This window comes from Quercus robur, chromosome 4, assembly GCF_932294415.1.
Source record: "Quercus robur chromosome 4, dhQueRobu3.1, whole genome shotgun sequence".
In the NCBI taxonomy this organism is placed as follows: Eukaryota; Viridiplantae; Streptophyta; class Magnoliopsida; order Fagales; family Fagaceae; genus Quercus; species Quercus robur.
Window position 1 is genome coordinate 27548098 of NC_065537.1, and position 19320 is coordinate 27567417.

At 33.1% G+C, this 19320-nt stretch overlaps 1 protein-coding gene across 7 annotated transcripts; it reads right to left on the reverse strand.

Annotated features, from left to right (window-relative positions):
* Nucleotides 1-2071: 2071 nt before the first annotated feature.
* Nucleotides 2072-5740, reverse strand: LOC126721047 (myb family transcription factor IPN2-like). Of its 7 annotated transcripts, none has more exons than XM_050424022.1 (6): nucleotides 5308-5740; nucleotides 5064-5140; nucleotides 4897-4954; nucleotides 4704-4770; nucleotides 3017-3086; nucleotides 2072-2882 (listed from the first exon to the last, which is right to left on the reverse strand). In XM_050424022.1, the coding sequence occupies exons 1-6, from the start codon at nucleotides 5474-5476 to the stop codon at nucleotides 2487-2489; spliced, it is 837 nt and encodes a 278-aa protein (XP_050279979.1). In that variant the 5' UTR covers nucleotides 5477-5740; the 3' UTR covers nucleotides 2072-2486. The 7 variants fall into 7 exon arrangements, with proteins under 7 accessions (XP_050279979.1, XP_050279975.1, XP_050279978.1 ...); XM_050424018.1 differs by having other exon boundaries at nucleotides 2072-2918; XM_050424021.1 differs by having other exon boundaries at nucleotides 4698-4770.
* Between the last annotated feature and the right edge of the window lie 13580 nt (nucleotides 5741-19320).

The window sequence follows — 19320 nt, forward strand, 5'->3', positions numbered from 1 at the left end:
AAAACCCACTACAAGGGCTTAACTTACAGATTCCAGGAGCAAAAACGAATCCACTAATTGAATTAATAAAGTTTTTACAAACTGAATAACTCTATTTTAGTTATCTACAACCTAGTAGTATTTATTGATGGTACAAAACACAGCTCCAAATCCACGATCTCTTTAATTGTAAACTCTTGTAGCAGGTGAAACTCTAGTTCGTCACTTTAAGTACCCAATTGAAGGTTTGGTTCAAATTTCTTGTTCTTCTGAATAGGGCAACAACTTTAGAATCATTGGATCTTTAGTTCCTTTGATCGTGATTTCCGGATTATTGGTTTCAAACAACCCTATATGTAAAAGCACAGTTCTCTAAAAGTATTTTCTCACATTCTTTGAGTATTCCTTTATAGTCTTCCTTTAGTGGCACAAAAGCCCTAGCTTGGATAGTTGAATGAGCTTCAAAACAAAAAATTGGCATGATTCTCAATCAATTTAAATTTAAGCTTGGTCGATCAAACCATTATAATTCTCGATCAATTGAAGGAGTTGTCGAGAATTCAAAAACTTCAGTCTTCCTTGATTGGTCTTGGATTTCAGTCTTGACTTCTAGTTTGACTTGAACTACAGTTATAAGACTTGCATTTGACACGTTTTGTTCACAGTTTGCCAATCCATAATAACGGACTCAACGTAGCTACTTTAACTAATTAAGTAGGGTTTGAACCATGAAAGAACACTATCAAAGATAGAGTCCAAATATCTTTAAAAAGCTAATTAATCTACTAAAAAACGAAAAAGTCAAAGTCAAAACCTAAGTGGGTACCAATAACTAATTTTTTCACACATCATAATAAAAAACAAAGGATTCTCACACACGCACTTAATTGGATTTGTTGGTGGAATATTTAAAAAAAAAAAAAAAAAACTCAAAATTATTAGTATTTGTAACCGAATGAGAATCAGATGTCCCATTATTGGAAATTATATATTTTAATTGAGCTGCTAAGTCGAATATATATAAAACGAGCCTCTGTCTTATGATAGCTTAATGCTTCATGGACACTGATTAACAAAAGCAGTAGTGGGGATGAAAGGTTTTCCTGCTGTAGCCTCTGGGCCATGCTTGGCCCACATAAGATTGGAAGCTTCTTCCTTTTCCGCTCTCATGCAATTTCTTATGATATATTCACTTTTATCGGGAAATGCTTTCTTTCCTTCCTGTGTCTCATCCATCTTCTCGGCAACCAATAAAGATATCTGCTGTGCACCAACTTTTCTTCACAAAATTTTGTTATCTAGCTAAAGTAGGCAGAGAGAGAATAAGAAAAGCATTCGTTTTTTTTTTTTTTTTTTTTTTTCCTCATCAAAGTAAGTTCTCATCATTGTACAGGTCCTACTTGAGAACCCACAGGCCGAGGAATACTTGTAAATTCGTTTCCTTACACTAGCCTTTATTAAAGAAAAGGAGAAAATTACAGTTATCTACACAATATCTCCTTACATGTATGGATATACTTTTATAGTAATTACTTAATTCATGGTTAGCAGCCTCCTCTGAAAATGGAGGACCCTCCATTTTGATTATAAGATAATTTAGCTTGGGAGCTGATTCTGCCGAAAAGAGGCTGGCTACCTGTTGGGACTATAGAATTATTTTTGCAATCGATCACCAATGATTTGGTTTTTAATTAACTTTGTGGCATTGAACTCCAATCATATGGTCAATGTTTTCCCATTCGATCAGCAATGAATGGGTTCTAAATCAGTTGAGCATTGACTAAGATATTGAACTATGACAGCATTATTACCTCTTTCTAGGTATTTTTTATTCTTTTATTTTTGGAAGGGAAGCATTCCGAAATAGAAAAACAAATTAAAGTTACGATCAATTTTATTATAAAGACATTATAGACCTGATAACAAACGTGACCAGTATCTGATATCTCTTCATTAACATAATAAATAAATATCTTTATTATTATTTCATGTTATGTTTATATTTAATATGTCATGCAGTTGATTACAAGACTTAGAATTAAGATCTGACTAATCTATGAGAAAAAGATGAAGTATCCAGTCACAAAAATGCAGGGGCTGCCGTATGACATTCGTATCTTTCCCATGTTTCTATATGGCTTTTGAATATGAATGAAGCTATCATATAATAAAAGGAAGTACATAAAAGATAAGACCAATTTCAACTTACAGTATTTCCACCACCTGCAGATTTCTAACCTACTTCATATCATCTCATTGCATACTTGAAAGAAACCCAAACCCGAATGCTTATAAATGTGTGTACATGAATTAGTAAACGATGGGATATATTAATAAATGGTCAAAGGTCCCCCGTTTAGCAAATTTCTCAATTAGGAAGCTGTAAGCATAGCCTCTAGGAACTAATATGATACACAAAAAGCTACATTGGTATAATAAAAGTGGCAAGATGCATGTACTGCAAGAGGCTTTAGAGCTTTAAAGTACTATTTTATGTTGCTTTTCCCTCATAAATTGAGTGGCGAATTGTATGAACATTGTGATTGTGAGCTTCTGGGCATGAAATTCATAGTTGGGCTGTCATCATTAGTCAAAACCATTTGAAGCTGACCACCTAATTTTAAAGCATCATCTTCCAAGTGAAGACGTTCTACTGCAACTCCAGTTTCTTGTATCTGAAATCCACAATGAGAGTTGTCTTCATTTACGTGCAAATCTTCTATTGGTGGCAAGTTCAACGAGAAACCCAAATCTCTCATATTGCCAATCTCATCAATTCCTTGATAACCAACAAGCTTATAACCTTGGCTGTTCACATTTTCCCCAGCAAGTGTTCGGCAAGCTTTGTCCAGTATTGTTTCCATATATTTTCCCTGTGCATCAATCCTCATCTGGAGATGTTTCTGTACCTTTTTCCACAACACATATATGTAATGGGCCTAAAAATATAGAATAATTCTCTTTGATCTTCAGAGCTAATGGAAACTGTGCTATAAAATGAGTTGGTTTTAAATATTTTCTTTTTGTTTTGTATTACCTCTAGCTGCTCATTCAATCTCCTTCGTACTTCCATTTGTGTTCTAAGCGCTTCAGTATGGTGTATGTTTCTGCAAGAATATTTAAAATCCACTGTATCATATAAAATTGCCATAAGTCCAGTTATGCTCCATGGTAATAAATGTTAAGAAGTAATACATTCATAAATAAAACTCAGCCATAGTCGACTAAAATCAATATAGTTGAAATGTGAATATAAAAATAGTTAAGTGAAAATACAAAGAAATATGAGATTTGAAATGAGAGTGTACAAAGTGTTACATGATTTAAATATTTTTTTTTAATGACGTGACGTTAGATACACTTTTAGATTTGTATTAGTAATTTGAATGAAGAAATATAAAGAATCCTAATTCGAACTGAGAAAATTTGCTAAAAGATAGAGGTAATTCCTATTGATGAAAATATGAAGGATAGGAGTTTGAGATTTTTGTGCAAGGGGGCTAAAGATGCAACACTGAGAAAGAATATGTTGATTAAGTTGATGGAATGAAAAAAGAAAGTAAAAAGAAAGATTAATATTAATAGTAGTCAAATAACAAAGTAATGATTTCAGATAAAATACAATGATGAAAAAGAAATATATATGATTAATCTTAATTAACTAGTTTTTTGATAATTCATAATCAACACCAATATTGTGGGATTAAAACCTGGTTATCATTAATATTGTAATATATGTGGCCCAACTTTATTGTTGTGACCTTAGATGCATATTGTCACATGTTTAAAATTAAAATATGTGTGAGTTCCATCCATTTAAGATTAAGTAATTTTTCCACTAATTGGTTTACTTAAACCCACTAATCAGTCTAATTAAACCTTTCTAAAAAGTCAATGCTTTCCAAAACTTCCATTAAGTTGGGACGTGGAATTGTTAATTGAAGTATCCAAGTTGAGAATAAAAATCATGTCCTATTTTGTGCTCTACACATCAAAACTTGCCACATATTTTTATCTTTCCTTTTAAATAATCTGTATTTAATATAGAAAAAGGAAAAAAGAAAAGAAAAATCAAACTCATAACAAGTACTGATTGATGAAACATAGAATATGGAGCACCCAAATTTGTTGAGGATTTCTATTCTTCAACTTGCAAGGTCTAAAACTGAGACTTGTGCATCATTCATTGTCAAGATAATAACGTCATATAATCAGAAGTATAATGAAAATTGTAGAAGCAAGCACCATTTTAGACAAAGATCATATAAAGATAAAGTACTTTTAAAGTATAATAAAACGGATAATGATTCTTTTTCACAACTTATTTCTTATCTTTTGTACCCTTACACTTTTAACATTTTAAATGTTAACATACCTTTTTACATTATAGAATGTGTACATCAACGCATACAATTGCGGTTATTATGTGTAAGGGTGTGTAAACAACAGTGTGAGAGAGTATTTACCTTTGTTAAAATACAAATTATCAATGCATTGGGAAGTTATTGAAACTAGCATGAACGAACAAAAACATCTAGAAAACAAAGGTAAGATCATGGGAACAATGGAGGGTGGTTATCTTATAAATGGAAAAAAAAAATGAATGGGCAAGGTCTCATCAATTCACACTAATTAAAACCACTTTAAAATTCAAATGAAAGAATAGCAGAACCAAGGATACAAGCAGAGATAAAAGATGAACAGATTAAGTTAGTCACATATACTCATTGAAGTGGTGACCAATTATCCTGGATGTAGCAGCACCATCCCTCTGAAATTCTGATGCTGAAGCTGCCAAAGAAATTTTATCCAAAAATAGGAACTTACTTGGTAGTCTATCCTGAAGAAATAGTTGGAACAAAATAAAGGGGGAAAAAATTACAACAACAAAAAATAAAAGAGGAAAATCGTTCTCACCATCCCTAACTGCCTGATCATTAAGATCCTTATGTGGCTGCTTCCCAAGCCTGAATTTCTATTTAATTGAAATTGGAGGATGAACTAAATTAAAGACCTTGACATGGAAAACTACATATAGAGGAGAAATAAAAACAAAAGATGTATAACTTATATTAATAGAGTACCTGAAGATGGCTCTTCAGGTGGTAAAGTGTGAGACCCTTGACACCCATAACTTTCATGATGGTCTTTGGTGTGGCCTCTGTAGATCCAGATAGAGAAGAGGGAAAGAACACATAAAGCACAATGTTAAAATGATGAGAGAAAGCAAATTGAAAATCAAAAATAAACAATATTGATAAACTGCTACTAGTTCTGTTTGTTAGCATGAGAAAATGGTTGTGGACAAAGTGGAAAAAGGTTAAGTACTATCTGGTCCTCCAAGCTGAGTAACAGCATCGACAAATCGCTCATGAAGCTCAGCAGTCCATCTGAGACGAGGCTTTGGATCAGTGGTAAGAACAAGCCCAGTGTCTCCTTGAACACAAATTTGCCTATCATGTGTTGAATTCATTGTTGGCTTCTTTGGAGAGAACATCAGCTCCTATGGAATACATATGAGAGTGAAGAAGAAATCTAACACATGATAATATAGCTGAAAAATATAGGTGCGTATGTTTCAAGCAATGGTTTGGTTTCTCTAGTGGAAAAGTATGGATGGTCATATTTCTAGACCAGCAGAAAAATAAAAGGTATATGAGATAACAAAAGTCACCGACTATATATGCCCTTTGCCAAAAGAGACTTACGCGGTGCTGTCAACTTTCTATTTGTGGACACTTTTACTATATGAGACATAAGCTGTTCTGTTAAATTGGCACCCTTATTGTCTTTTTATTTCACAATCAAAGGTATCATAAATACTCATTTGTTCAAAGAGTACTTCCATTACTCCCATATAGAGTTAGAAATGAGTGCAAGAGTAGCACCAATGGATGATATCATATGCAATATTTACATGAAATTGAATTTCGTACTTCATGATTGTACACGTTTACTTTATTAATAACTAATGATAAGAGAGTCCCACAAGTTCAACATGAACACAATAAATAAATTTGTATACGTAACCTATACTTCTTGCCTCGAGGCATATGCTTTAGCTTTCACTGTCACCTGTGGGCTCAAATGTGAGCTTTGCATATCATGCGGGTAGAAAAGGAGGGAAAGAGAATTAGAAAATCCAAAAGTACATCAAGATATGGAGATAAGTAAATGGTAGAGATATACTCAACCAAATGACAAGCTTAAATAAACTGAATCAATATAACAGGCTTGATTTGTACTTCCACATTAACATCCTACATGTAGGCTAATGTAAGAACCGTGATCCGACGGGACTAGCAATATTCTAGTATATATACCCCTTGAGGGAATAGAGGCCCATGTGACGATGTTTATCCTCTTAGATTGACAGATTTATGATAGAATTGCGACTTGATTACTTATGGGAAAAATCAAGAAACCCAAAAAAAAATTACATCTTTATTAAATTTAGTATTCATAATTACATTGTTCTTTTTCTCCAAATAATAATAATAATAATAATAATAATAATTGCATTGTTCTCATAAAATAAAAAGTGGTAATCACATGACTAGCTTTCAAGTTATAAACTAAAGAAAAACAAAGATTATGTTATTTTGTTTCCTAGTTACAAATCAGAGATAATTACATGAAAGGAAACAATAGCAAAGCCAAGATTGAACTTTAAGGGGCAAAATTTATAACCATATATGTACTTGCGCTTGAACATATATACAGTAATAATTAAAAGTTAAGGCCAATATAAAATATTAAAATTCATTCATGTATATATTAAATGAAAATCTTAACCTAAAAAAGCCTACAATACGATAGCATATTCATTATATTTAGTTTTGAACAAAGATTGGTTACAAACTTAGTAATAGCCTAAGTCTATAACTTCCACTTAAAAAATTAATATAGATATTTTAAAAATCTAATTGATGGATTACATATTTTTTATGTTATTGAAGCACCTATAAAATTTTAATAAGATTTTATTTACTATTCGATCAATACACTTTTTTTTTTATGCATAATTTTAAATTACAAAAACTTAAAATTTAAATATTTGATTAATAACATAATTATTGACAAGGAGCCGTTTGTAATGTTGTTCTAGTAATGTTGTTTGTATTTTTTGGAAATACGTGTAAATGAAAAAGTATGTGAAAATACGTGTAACGTTGTTTAAATACTGAAAACTGTTGCTTAAAACACCTTACCAAACAGCTCCAATTTTCTAAAAATTTAGCATACATGGAGAATATAAGAAGAAAACGTAATCTAACAGTAGATTTGTCAAATTTCACATTTAATAAAAAGATATTAAATAAAGTTGTAGTTTTAGGCTATAACAAAATTTTTTGCCAAACTTTGTCCTTTACTTTTTTTTAATATACGTATTTTTTAATAAACAACTCGTTTTCTATTTTTTATTTTTTTTTTCAGGTTGAAAATTCAACTTATGAATGAATTTTTTTTTCAATAGTTAGATAAACACCAAATACAACGTATTTAAATTTATGTTATTATGTAATTACCTCAAAAATTTATTGCTAAAAACACAATTTTTTATGAGGTAGAATAAATTTTGACATCAAGAATTTGAGTACTTATTATCTCTCTCTCTTTGTTAAAATTTATGGTAGCCAACATATACCAGCTGCACACACTATAAAAAAAATCCTATATTTGCATTTTTAAAACGCAGTTATAGCTCTTGAAAACGTGGCTATATGTTACTTAGGTCTATAACCGCGTTTTCAACCATAGTCTAAAACCCACAGCTATAGGCCTGATGGGGTCTATAGCCCCGTTTTTTATAAATGCGGCTATAGGCCAAGACCAAAGGCCACGTTTTTAGAAACACGGCTATAGGACGTACTCTAGTTACGATTATAAAAAAGCGGCTATAAGGGACAGCTATAGCCGTGTTTTATAAACGTGGCTATAGATCTTATCTTTAGGCTGCATTTTTAAACCACGGCTATAGGTTATACATTACCCACCTATAGAACATGTTTTAGCCGCTTGTGAGACATATTTTAGCTACATTTTAAAAACGCGGCGATAACTCTTTTGTTTTGTTTTGTTTTGTTTTTTTTTTTGTTTTGTTTTGTTTTTTTTTTTTTGTTTTGTTTTTTTGAATTTGGCTATAGCCGCATTTTTAAAATGCAGCTATAGAAAGGTCCTATAGCCACGTGTTTAAAACATGGCAATAGCTCCCAACCAAAAAATGCAACTATAAACACATAAAAACATAGCTGTAGATGTATTCTATAGCTGCATTTTAAACATGCGTCTATTGACTGACACTTTAAGCCCTGTTTACTTAATACGCAACTATAGCCTGCCTGTAGCCGCATTTTTACAAACGTAGCAAAAAAAAATGTGATTATAAGTCACGTGTTTTGTAGTGACATCCACTTGATTTTTTTCAATTTCTCAATAGATAATGTTCTCACAACATGCTAAGCACCGTGAAACTGGAATTGAAGACGTTGTGGTAAAGCTAATCTTCAAATAATTATGTTTCCTTAGGAGTCATAAATGTTCAATGGATCACCAAGCAATCATCTTCTTCGTGTTATCTTCTCACTCTGCGTCTCACCTTCAACGTAAAATATAGGTTGAACGACATCATCGAAATGAAAAAAGAAAAAAAAGAAAATACAACTTAAAAACACAAAACTAAGTTGTATTAACCCAAAGTAGACTTCTTAAAAATAGAAAAATTCATCAACCAAAAGTAGAGATGCAATAAAAATAAAAACCCACCAAAAAATGAAACAAATTGAGAGAGAGAATAGTTTTATGTGGGAAAATTATGTATAGAATAAAAGAGAGAATAGAAAATTTATAGTAAGATGATAGGAATAAGAACAACCAAAATACAGGAAGATAAATGTATAGAGAAAGATTAACATTAAGGTAGAAAGTAGTAGAGAGATGAAAAGGTAGAGAGAGGGGGAAAGGTTAGAGAAAGTGTAATAATATGTTGTATTGGGTTAAAATCAATTGGCCCCTTGCAATTAATTAATTAATTACCTAAGCTAATTAATTAGATCAAATTTCATGCAATAGTGTGGTAGTACAAACAAATCACCAACTAAATTAAATGCAGTGGAAATTAAATTTTGACACGGTGACTTGTTTAGAATGGGGAAAACCACCGAGGCAAAACTCCACTGGGTGATTTTAAGGTCACTACTCCCAAGAATCCACTATTATTAATCACAAGCAGTTACAAGTATAAAGAATCTTACTAAACCCTTTGACCTATCCTAAAATATCAACCTACATTTGAACTCTTACCCCAATACTTAATTGGACTTGTATTATAACGGCAATCTTTCTATTCAATGCACGAATCCCAATATGTGACTAACCAATGATGCACGGATCCCAGAACGTGACTAACTCCTTTGCATGAATCTTAGTACGTGACTAACTCCACAGCAATCCTTTGATTGATGTAGTTGATTTGCAACAGCTTTACATAGAAACACTAACAAGATCTTCAATGGTGGTGTGAGAGAATTTGCTTGGTTACAGAACCCAAAGGTGTACAAGAAACGCAGCAAGAATTCTTTTTTCTGCCGGAGAAGGGTAGGGTTTCAAAAAGAAAACCTTATGAGCTCTCTAGGATTGGGTTTTTCTTTTTCCACCTCCTTGTTTAAATAGGAGCTCAATGAGATTTTCTATTCCAAATAGGTATACACAAACCTTTGGCTTTTCTAGTCCAATAAGAATTATACAAACCTATAAACAAATAGCCTTTTAGAATAAAAACGTTGCTGGCTATAGTCTGAATCCCATAAGCTCATTAGATTGAGACATGTGTCGAGCTTTAATGAATCTCAACAGATCGAGCTTTAATGAATCTCAACAGATCGAGCTTTAATGAATCTCAACAGATCGAGCTTTAATGAATCTTAACAGATTGAGCTTCTGTTGAGGAGGTATCAAGACCTGCAGATTGCACTTTTCTTGAGAAGTTCTTGAGTAATCTTCATGTTTTCAATGTAACCACTTGTAATGATCATCTTAAACTTACTTAGATTTACCCAAATACAAGTAAAGTGCATTTTGTCAAAGGATATACCAATTACATAAAAATAGGTCCCTTACATGTTGAAAAATTAATAATAAGAAGAAGACTTAAAAATTAGAGAGAGATGATATTTTGATTGTTCAATAATGGAGTTTTTAATTCACTTTAAATGAGTCAATGTTAAAAAAAAATGACAATGAGATGGTTAATGATGTGGCGATAGTTGGAGCGTAGTAGTAATAAACGTGAAATGATCAAAACTTCTTCAAAGTGCTTCCATTAGGTTACATAACCTCCATTAGGTTACATAACATATTGTTCATCTTATCAACTTGATGGAATACAAGTTTGTTCAAAAACACTAACTCAAGAACCTTTTGGGCTTAGAAGGCAAGGAGTGAATGGATTCTACTTGGGGATAGGAACACTAGATATTTTCAAATAGTGGTTAAGAAGGGAACCTCACTGATAATCCTGAGGAAATTGAAAATATTCTGGAGAACCATTTTAAGTTATCCTATGAAGATTCAAATACCACTAGTGTTGATAGTATTCTTCATGAACTATAGTCTCTACATATTCTAGAACTATCCACTCAACAATGCTGTGAACTTAACAAGCCAATAACAAGTGGTGAGATTGAGGACATTGTCTTCCAATTATGCCCTTATAAAGCCCCTAGTCCAGATGGCATCCATGCTTTTTTCTTCAAGGAATATTGGATTCAAAACATACATCATCAACACTATCCAAGCCTTCTTTCACTCAGGTTCACTTTTCAAACCTCTTAATCATACATATATTACTCTTATCCCCAAAAATCCCTTCCTTGATGATGTTACACATTTTAGGCATATTAGTCTATGTAATACGGTTTATAAATTTATTTCCAAGCTTCTAGTTAGTAGACTTAATCCTTTCATGGATAGCATCATAACCCCTTATCAGAATGCCTTCATTCAAGGAAGAAACATCATTGACAATATTATTATTACTCATGAGATCCTTGATATCCTTAAGAAGAAAAAAGGTAGGAAAAACTACTTTGGTGTATTAAAGATAGATATGAGCAAAGTTTATGATAGGGTGAATTGAAATTTCTTGAAAGCTGTGTTAATTGCCATGAAATTTGATCCAAAATGGATAACATGGATCATGGAGTGTGTAACTTTAGTCCATTACACTTTATTAGTTAATGGCAATTTGAAAAAGTCTTTCAAACCTTCTAAAGGTCTTAGACAACAAGATCCTCTTTCCCCCTACCTTTTTCTCATGTGTACCAATATCTTATCTATATTCCTTTTACAAGCAGAAAGGTCCAATTTGATCAAAGGGGCTAAAGTCGGTAGAAATGCGTGTGCTTTCACTCATCTTTTGTTTGCTGATGACTCCTTACTCTTTTTTTAGAAAAGATAACAATTCTCTAGAAAAAATACAGAGAATCTTAGATTGGTACTACTCCTTATCAGGACAAAGTATCAATCTGTCAAAATCTAATCTCTTTTGCTCTTTAAACATGCCTAGAGATGACTAGGAGTCCCTTGCTAGGTCATTTTAAGTGAACTTGGTAAAAAATCCTAGCAAATATGTTGGTCTTAATTTTAAATTGAGGGGTAACCGAGTGGTTGATTTTCAATTTCTAGGTGATAAACCCAATTCAAAGTTGCAAGGGTGGAAGGCAAAATTGTTCTCTAAGCTGGTAGAACAACCCTTATTTCCTCTATCTTGCAAACCCTCGCTCTCTACACCTTTTCATGTTTTAAAGTACCAGAAACCATTTGCAACAAGACTGACTCTACAATTAGAGCTTTTTGGTGGGATCATGAAAAAGGAGTGAGAAAACTACATCTGCTCAACTAGAACAAAATATGCCAACCCAAGACTGGGGGGACTAGGACTTAAGAAATTTAAATTAATGAACCAAGCCATGCTTGCAAAATAGTTTTGGAGGATCAGCCATAATCCACAATCTCTCCTTGCAATAAATTTCAAGGCAAAATGCTTCCCTAGATGTGGACACCTCAACCCCATCAACCCTGGTTTTGGAGTATCATCAAACAATAGAATCCCAAACTCAGAGAAGGAAGATGGTGGATTGGTAAATGCTATGATATTTTAATTAGACATCAAGATTGGTTCAAAAGTCCAACACATAATCTGAGTAACTCTAGACTACACATAGGCATAGTGACAGATCTTATTGATCAAAACACCAACAATTGGAAACTTGATTTGATCTGAGCCACTTATCCATATACCCAATGGTCTGAAATATTGAAAATACCTTTATCTAAGACAAGTTCAGTAAGTGATAAACTGCTCTGGAAACACTCTAACAATGGAGAATTCACTCAAGAAAGAAGATGGAAAAGATTTTTGTGCATCCATTGAGATGATGGAACATCTTTCTTCTTTGGATGTGAACTTGGCAAGCAATGAGGAGTATCTTGATTTAGGCTATGTAATGAAGCTTCCTAAGCAGCTTAAAAATCTATATCTCGGAAGGAGGTTGGAGGAAATTCCAGCATGGATTTGCAAACTTAATAGTTTGTTAAAACTAATTTTGAAAGGATCAAAACTGCAAACGAACCCACTTGAGGCCCTTCAGGTTTTTCCTTCTTTGGAAAGGCTTCATCTACATGATGCTTACAATGGTAAGGTGCTGAAATTTAGTGCTAAATCATTTTTGGAATCGAGGGTGTTAGAAATTGAAAATGGCAGTCAATTAGACATGGTTGTGATTCTAGGAAGAGCAATGCCTAAACTTTAGAAGCTAATTGTAAAAAACCGTGGCCTGACCAGGGTTCACATAACAAAGAAAATGCACAACCAGCTAGAGGAAATGCTTGTTCCACTAGACCTTCTATGTTTCCCCGTTGCGATTAACTGAAAATAAGAAACATTGTGGTTGAAGCACCTCTGTGGTAAGGTTTCAAATTTCAATGTACAAAATTATTATTGTTATTTTCCCCTATAGCATGCTGCCATAAATTGCATATCCATTTTTTTTTTTTTAATTAGACACACATACACATATTTGTGTGTGTGTGTATATATATAGAGTTGGCTTTCAAACAAGATGGATTGAAGAAATTTGTCAAATATTTTAGTGAAGCTATAGCCTACAATTATTAATATCATATATTTGAAGCAAAGATCAAGCTCCAGTCACATTACCAAAAAATGGCCCTTATATTAGAATGTGGGATAATTGTGAATAGGCTTTAAAATCACAATCTCCACTACACACAATTCTCCATTTAAGTTGAATTTGACTTTATTTGGTTTTGATCAACTAGGAAGTGCTTTTCATGCAAAATTCTAGATTAGCATTTTCAACTATTCTTGAATCTTACTGCTTCATAATTTCTTCTATTCAATATAGAATAGAAGTTTAGTATATATAGGATGGTGTTATTATTTGAATCTGTAAGCCAATTTAGAAGTGAAATTCCCCAATGTGTGTATGGTCCAAATTACCCTATTTGGTTTTGAATTTTTGACAAGTGGATTTTGAGGATATTTGATGCTAATAAATCAGCCCAAATAAGTTCTTGATTCCACTGGATTGATTGTAGTGATGAAGTTCAAGACCTAGTTGATCTGCACAAGATTGGGTGATGCTTTGCTTGTAGTTTGGGACAGGAAGGATTGGTACCCATGGGTCTTCCCACACTCTACAATCAATTCCATCACCAATTTTCAAGCATGCTCCTTTTTGGGCCAAAATTGGAAATTAACATCGTTTGCCAAATAATATAATTAGTAGACACTGTTTTCAAACTATATTTTTTACTAGCATCTTGAGTCTAAAAGACTTGATTTAGGGCATATAAATCAAGTCTCAAAGACTCGATTTCCATGGTCTTATCATCTCTGATGTGCCATTTTTTTCATGTGGTGATCACTTGGAAATCAAGTATTTAACACTCGATTTATAAGCCCAGAGAGAGAAATAAAAAAGCAAGAATCTAGAAAAAACCAAAAAATAAAAAGCTAGAAAATGAAGGAGAAAACATCGCTCAGATATTTTTCTTCCAAATATGACACCATCCGAAAAAGTCACCGGATTCGATGACGTTTTTGATAGATCGAAGTCCCCTCACCTTAGACCCAGGTCGTGCGACCTCAGTAGCGCGACCTAGGCCGCTTGGCCTAGGCAGTGCGACCCAGGCAGCGCGGCCCAGGCAGCGCGACCTAGGCTGCGTGGCCTAGGCAGGGCAGCGCAACCCAGGCGTCAACCTGGTGAGGTGAGGTGAGCTCTCTTTGGGATTTCTTAAATTTTTTTTTTTGGGTATTTCTAGGAATGACTTGTAGATGAGAGACTTGAGACTTAAAATTTTTTTGGTTTATAAATTGAGTCTTAGAGACTCGATTTCTATGTGTGCGCCACGTGGAACAAACGCCAAATCAGACGTGATCAGACCATAGAAACCGAGTCTTTGAGACTCGATTTATAGACCCTAAATTGAGTCTTTTAGACTTGAAATGCTAGTAAAAAATATAGTTTGAAAACAGTGTCTACTAATTATATTATTTGAAAACCAGTGTCAATTCCCAATTTTGGCCTCCTTTATGTAGTAGGTATTTAACTCCCAGAATTACTTTCCACTACCATGAGCTCCTTGAGGTACTTTAGTCACCCTGAAGGATGCGCCTCTCAAGTATTTAAATTTGGGCATTTTCACCCATGGTTTTGTCTTTTCCAAGTTGCTCACCTTTGCTATTAGTGCTTTGTTTGTATCTTCCATTCGGCAAAACCCCAAGTCTCCCACTACTTTAGATTTACACAAGGAATTCCTAAGATTTGAGGTATACATGCTTTTTGTCCCCTGCCCACCTGCACAAAAAATCTTAAAGCAATCCATTCATTTTAGAGCTAACAGAATTTTGAAAATAGAGAGAAGACGTAATATAAATTGGTGAGGCTACTGCCATTGTCCTTAAAAGACAATTCCCTGCTCTTTGGGATAGCACTTGTCCCTTTGATCCTTGGATTTAATTTTAAATCTTTTCCACAACTTCATTGAGAGTGTGGTTCCTTGACTTGTTATGACATAAGGGAAGGCCGAGCAATTTGAGTAAAATGGTGCTTTTCTGGGGTTAAAAGGGAAGCAAATCTCTGTGGCTTTTGAGGAATTGACATTTTTGCTAAAAATCATATGCCTTTGCCATTAGCAGAATGACTCCATGATTATTGAAATTTCTCTATGGATTATGGTTTCTGTCCGCCTTAGCAAAGATTAGAAGATCGTCAGGGAATTTTAATGATTATACTATTGGAAGGCTCATTCTAGAAAGGAAAAAAACATGACTAGCTTTGAAAGCTAGGGTGTAGGGAACTAGGGATTATATAATGTTAATTGAATAGAAAGAGAGAGACAATGGGGGCTAGATGCATCCAACTGATGACTAAGCTTGATTCTCAATCAGGTATTGACTTTATTTATCTGTGTTCTTTATCTGAATAACCTTTCAGAGCGAATAATGGCTAATAACCACAAAAATCTATTGCAAGTGATTAAAATTTTAAGTGATAGTGGCTTAGGATTTAGATTGGTAAAATACTGGGTGTTGATAACAAGTTAAGCTTTTTGGGAAGCTATGTCAATCTTGTAAGATAAGCTTGATGAAAACCAAAGTGACAACATTGTACGTTTTGGATTTCATATAAACAGCTTTTGGTTTGACAGTGGAGAGTACTAAACATAGTGGTGTTGAATTTTCATATGAATTCATAAAACTATCTTGAATTTGACTTTTATTTGGATTTGATTTGTTGGTAAAGACTATTCTGTGTACATTAGAATTTGATAGAGAACCTCAATGTGTCACCCAGTAATTATATTCTCTTTTGATGACATCATTAAGTGGTGAAATTAATTCTGTTAGAATTATATCTATGATGTTTCTGTTATTCATATTTGAATCAAAACTTGATAGATTGTGGAGTCCAGCCTTGTCCATAGGGTAATAATAATATATCTGTCTGTTAATCACTGGTGTCATTTAACCTTTACAGATCTCTCTCTCTCTCTCTCTCTCTCTCTCTCTCTCTCTCTCTCTCTCTCTCTCTCTCTCTCTCTCTCTCATATATATATATATATATATATATCTTTAAAGCCAAAGAGGATTGAAAATCCATTTAGATTCCAAATTGGATTTTAATTGTGGGCTAATTTTGCGCCACTTGTCCAATTGAACTTTCTTAATTTTGGTGCCAAGAAACTGTAATAATAACATTCACTCACTGGGAAGTTATTGTGTACTCCCGGAGTACCATAAATACGTACTCTCTCATCTCACATAAATGGTGGGTCCTACTATGAATTTAATTAGTGTGACCCACCATTCATATGAGAGGAGGGAGTAAACATTTATTATACTCTGGAAGTATCTAATAATTTTCCTCACTCACTTAGGTAAAATTATCATGCATTATTTTCAATACAATATTTATTTCTCCAACTATTCTTGAAAGGAGAACCTCATAGCAATCGTGATCCCTCTTTCATTTGTTTATATAAATGGAAAGCATGCAACCCTTGAAAAATATTTAGCGTGCGTTTGCATAGAAATTAATTTGCGTTTTGCATTTTGGAGCCCGGGTCACATGGCGCTGTTCATGGACCAGCCACCCAGGGAAAAACACAGCAATAAGACCTTCTCTCTACCCTGAAAGTATCATTTTGTATTGTAAAATTGAGTTCATTGTTTTCCTCATAATGATACCCTTTTTTTTGGGGCTAGAAAGTGTATAGAGTCAAGGTATGTTATTCATAAATCACCATTGTTCCCTTTAATTTTCTTCAGTAGTCTGAGATTTTTATTTATTTATTTTATTTTATTTTATTTATCACAATATAGGAACTCAGCTTACCTTACTTCCTTCGAATTCCAATATCTTCTTTTGGGTTACAATTTCGTGTATTTTTTGAGTGAGTTTTATTTTTGTTAGATAAAAAGTTTCATTGGAAAGATTTTGCTTAGGTCTCGAATGAAATTTAATTCACGACAATGCTTCTGTTAGATTTCTTTTAAGTGGGACTATTTAAAAAAATAAATAAATAAATAAAGTGGGACCAATTGGATTGTTACAAAACAACCACTCATCTTCATTTAAAAAAAAAATTATAATTTGATAAATTGCCCTCGGCATATTAGTGGTACCAATTTGACCATAACAAAAAAATCACCCATTTTTATAAATAAATTATAATATATGATGAATCGCCTTTGGCATAAATTATAATAAACATGCTTGAAAGGAGTTCTCCAACAATTGCTTATTTAGATATTATTTAAAATAGGATTAAATGTATAGATGTTTGATGCAGAGTGTTTTGCTTCGTCATCTGTCAAATTTTACCTGAAAAAGTTTAGTGCCTAATATGTGTAATTATTACAGGGAGTAATAAATAATCTTCTTTGATTTTCCTAAGCACATATCTCATTTTAAACGAGTCTGAAGAAACAAAATTATGTTCCCAATCTGTCATTGGCATACTACTCCTAAATCCATGTATCGCACACTGGAAGTTGACAATTTGATTCTAGTAAGAAATGTTTTTCAGAAACAACTTCCAAATTCACTATGGTTTAGAATCTTAGCTGTGTATGTTAGGATTAAAGCTGGTATAAATCGACATTTGTACTGAATTTCAGCAAAAAAAAAAATTAGTGCAGAAAGTTAACCCAAAGAATTAAATTTCTGTGAAATCTCATAAGTTTTTGTTGTCGATGAGGGTCTCAGAGGTTTACTTGATTAGGACTGACTCATTGCAGAATACAGTCTGACAACACTGACTTGGACTCTTTATAACTCAATTCAGGAAATTGACACTGAATATGGGTATAGTTAGTCAACATATAGAAGCCTAAATTGGGATTTAGAATAAATTTGGGGTAGAAGTGGGCTGATATGTTGTAACCATCACTTCAGAATACATGGTCTCTGGATTCTTTCATAGTTGGTGAAAATTGCCTTGTCAGTATTGTGCATTTGAGGCTTAGAAAATAAATAAACTTGTAGAACAATACGTTTGGACTCGAGGAACAAAATAATTCAAGTTTAAGTTATTATGTTAGATTTTGAGTTCAATATATGTTAATTGATAATTAGGAGCATATAGGCATTTCTTCAAGCTCTTGAGACAAGGAAGTAAGGTCTTTTGTAGTGGTTGCCATCGGTCTGTATCTTATGCTTTTTGAGTTAAATAACATATATGATATATGTAATACACTGATTTTTTTAAACGTATTTTGAGCTAATGACTTTTTCAGTTTATGTTTAAAGAATGTATTTAAATAGAAATTGTCATTTGTGAATTACTATTTTGATGTGATATGTGTTCATGCTTCTGGGGCCAAACAATTTGTTGATTATACTTCATTGCTAAAAAACTCCCTGTATGACGTAGTAATATATATTTTGGATGTATTTATGATGTTAGAAATATTCAAATATCCATATAATTTTTTTTTTTCATTCCAATCTTATGTGAACATGTACGAAATCTTTAGACTTTGTTTTGATTATGTACACTAGCATAGTGATTGATGCAGATGCAAAACATTACTTATTTTAGAATTTGCATTTTCAGATTTTTGTATTTATCTCATAGGAAATTGGATAATTGTAGACTATTTGGATAGGAATTATATTTCAGATTATATAGGGATTAGTATTTGAGTTCAATTAGGATTAGTTTTGGTATGTTGTTATCTTTATCTCTTTATTTTCCAGTTCTAGTTTTATATAAGAGACTAGTTTATTTGTATTGGAAGATAGATGTGATTAATGAAATTCAGATTGGATATTTTCCAATTAGTTGAGCGTTGATTCCTAACGGTGCTGATTCTTAGGTTTATCCATTAATTTCCTTGTTCTTTTATTTTTCTTCTGCCTCAAAGGATTAGTTTTTGAGTTCAGTTAGTATTAGTTTTGGTATGTTGTTATCTTTATCTCTTTATTTTCCAGTTCTAGCCAGGTTGATTCATTCAAAAAAAATTGAACCCCCATGACCAACCCTTGCCAATCACAGATCACCACAACAGTCACCCATTGGCCCAAAAATTCCTGCTACCATCAGCTAAAAAAAAGCCGGGTTTGGAAAACCCGCAACCACACATGCAGATCAGACCCACAAGATGTCAGTCCCACCGTCAGCCTCCATCTCCAACCTGCAAATCCAATCACTGATCCCATACTGAGTTGTCTTCAAGTACCTGAAATATTGGTATAGTCTCACGGGTTTCATACCAAAGGCTGTACAGAGGTATTAAAGAAGGCCTGATTC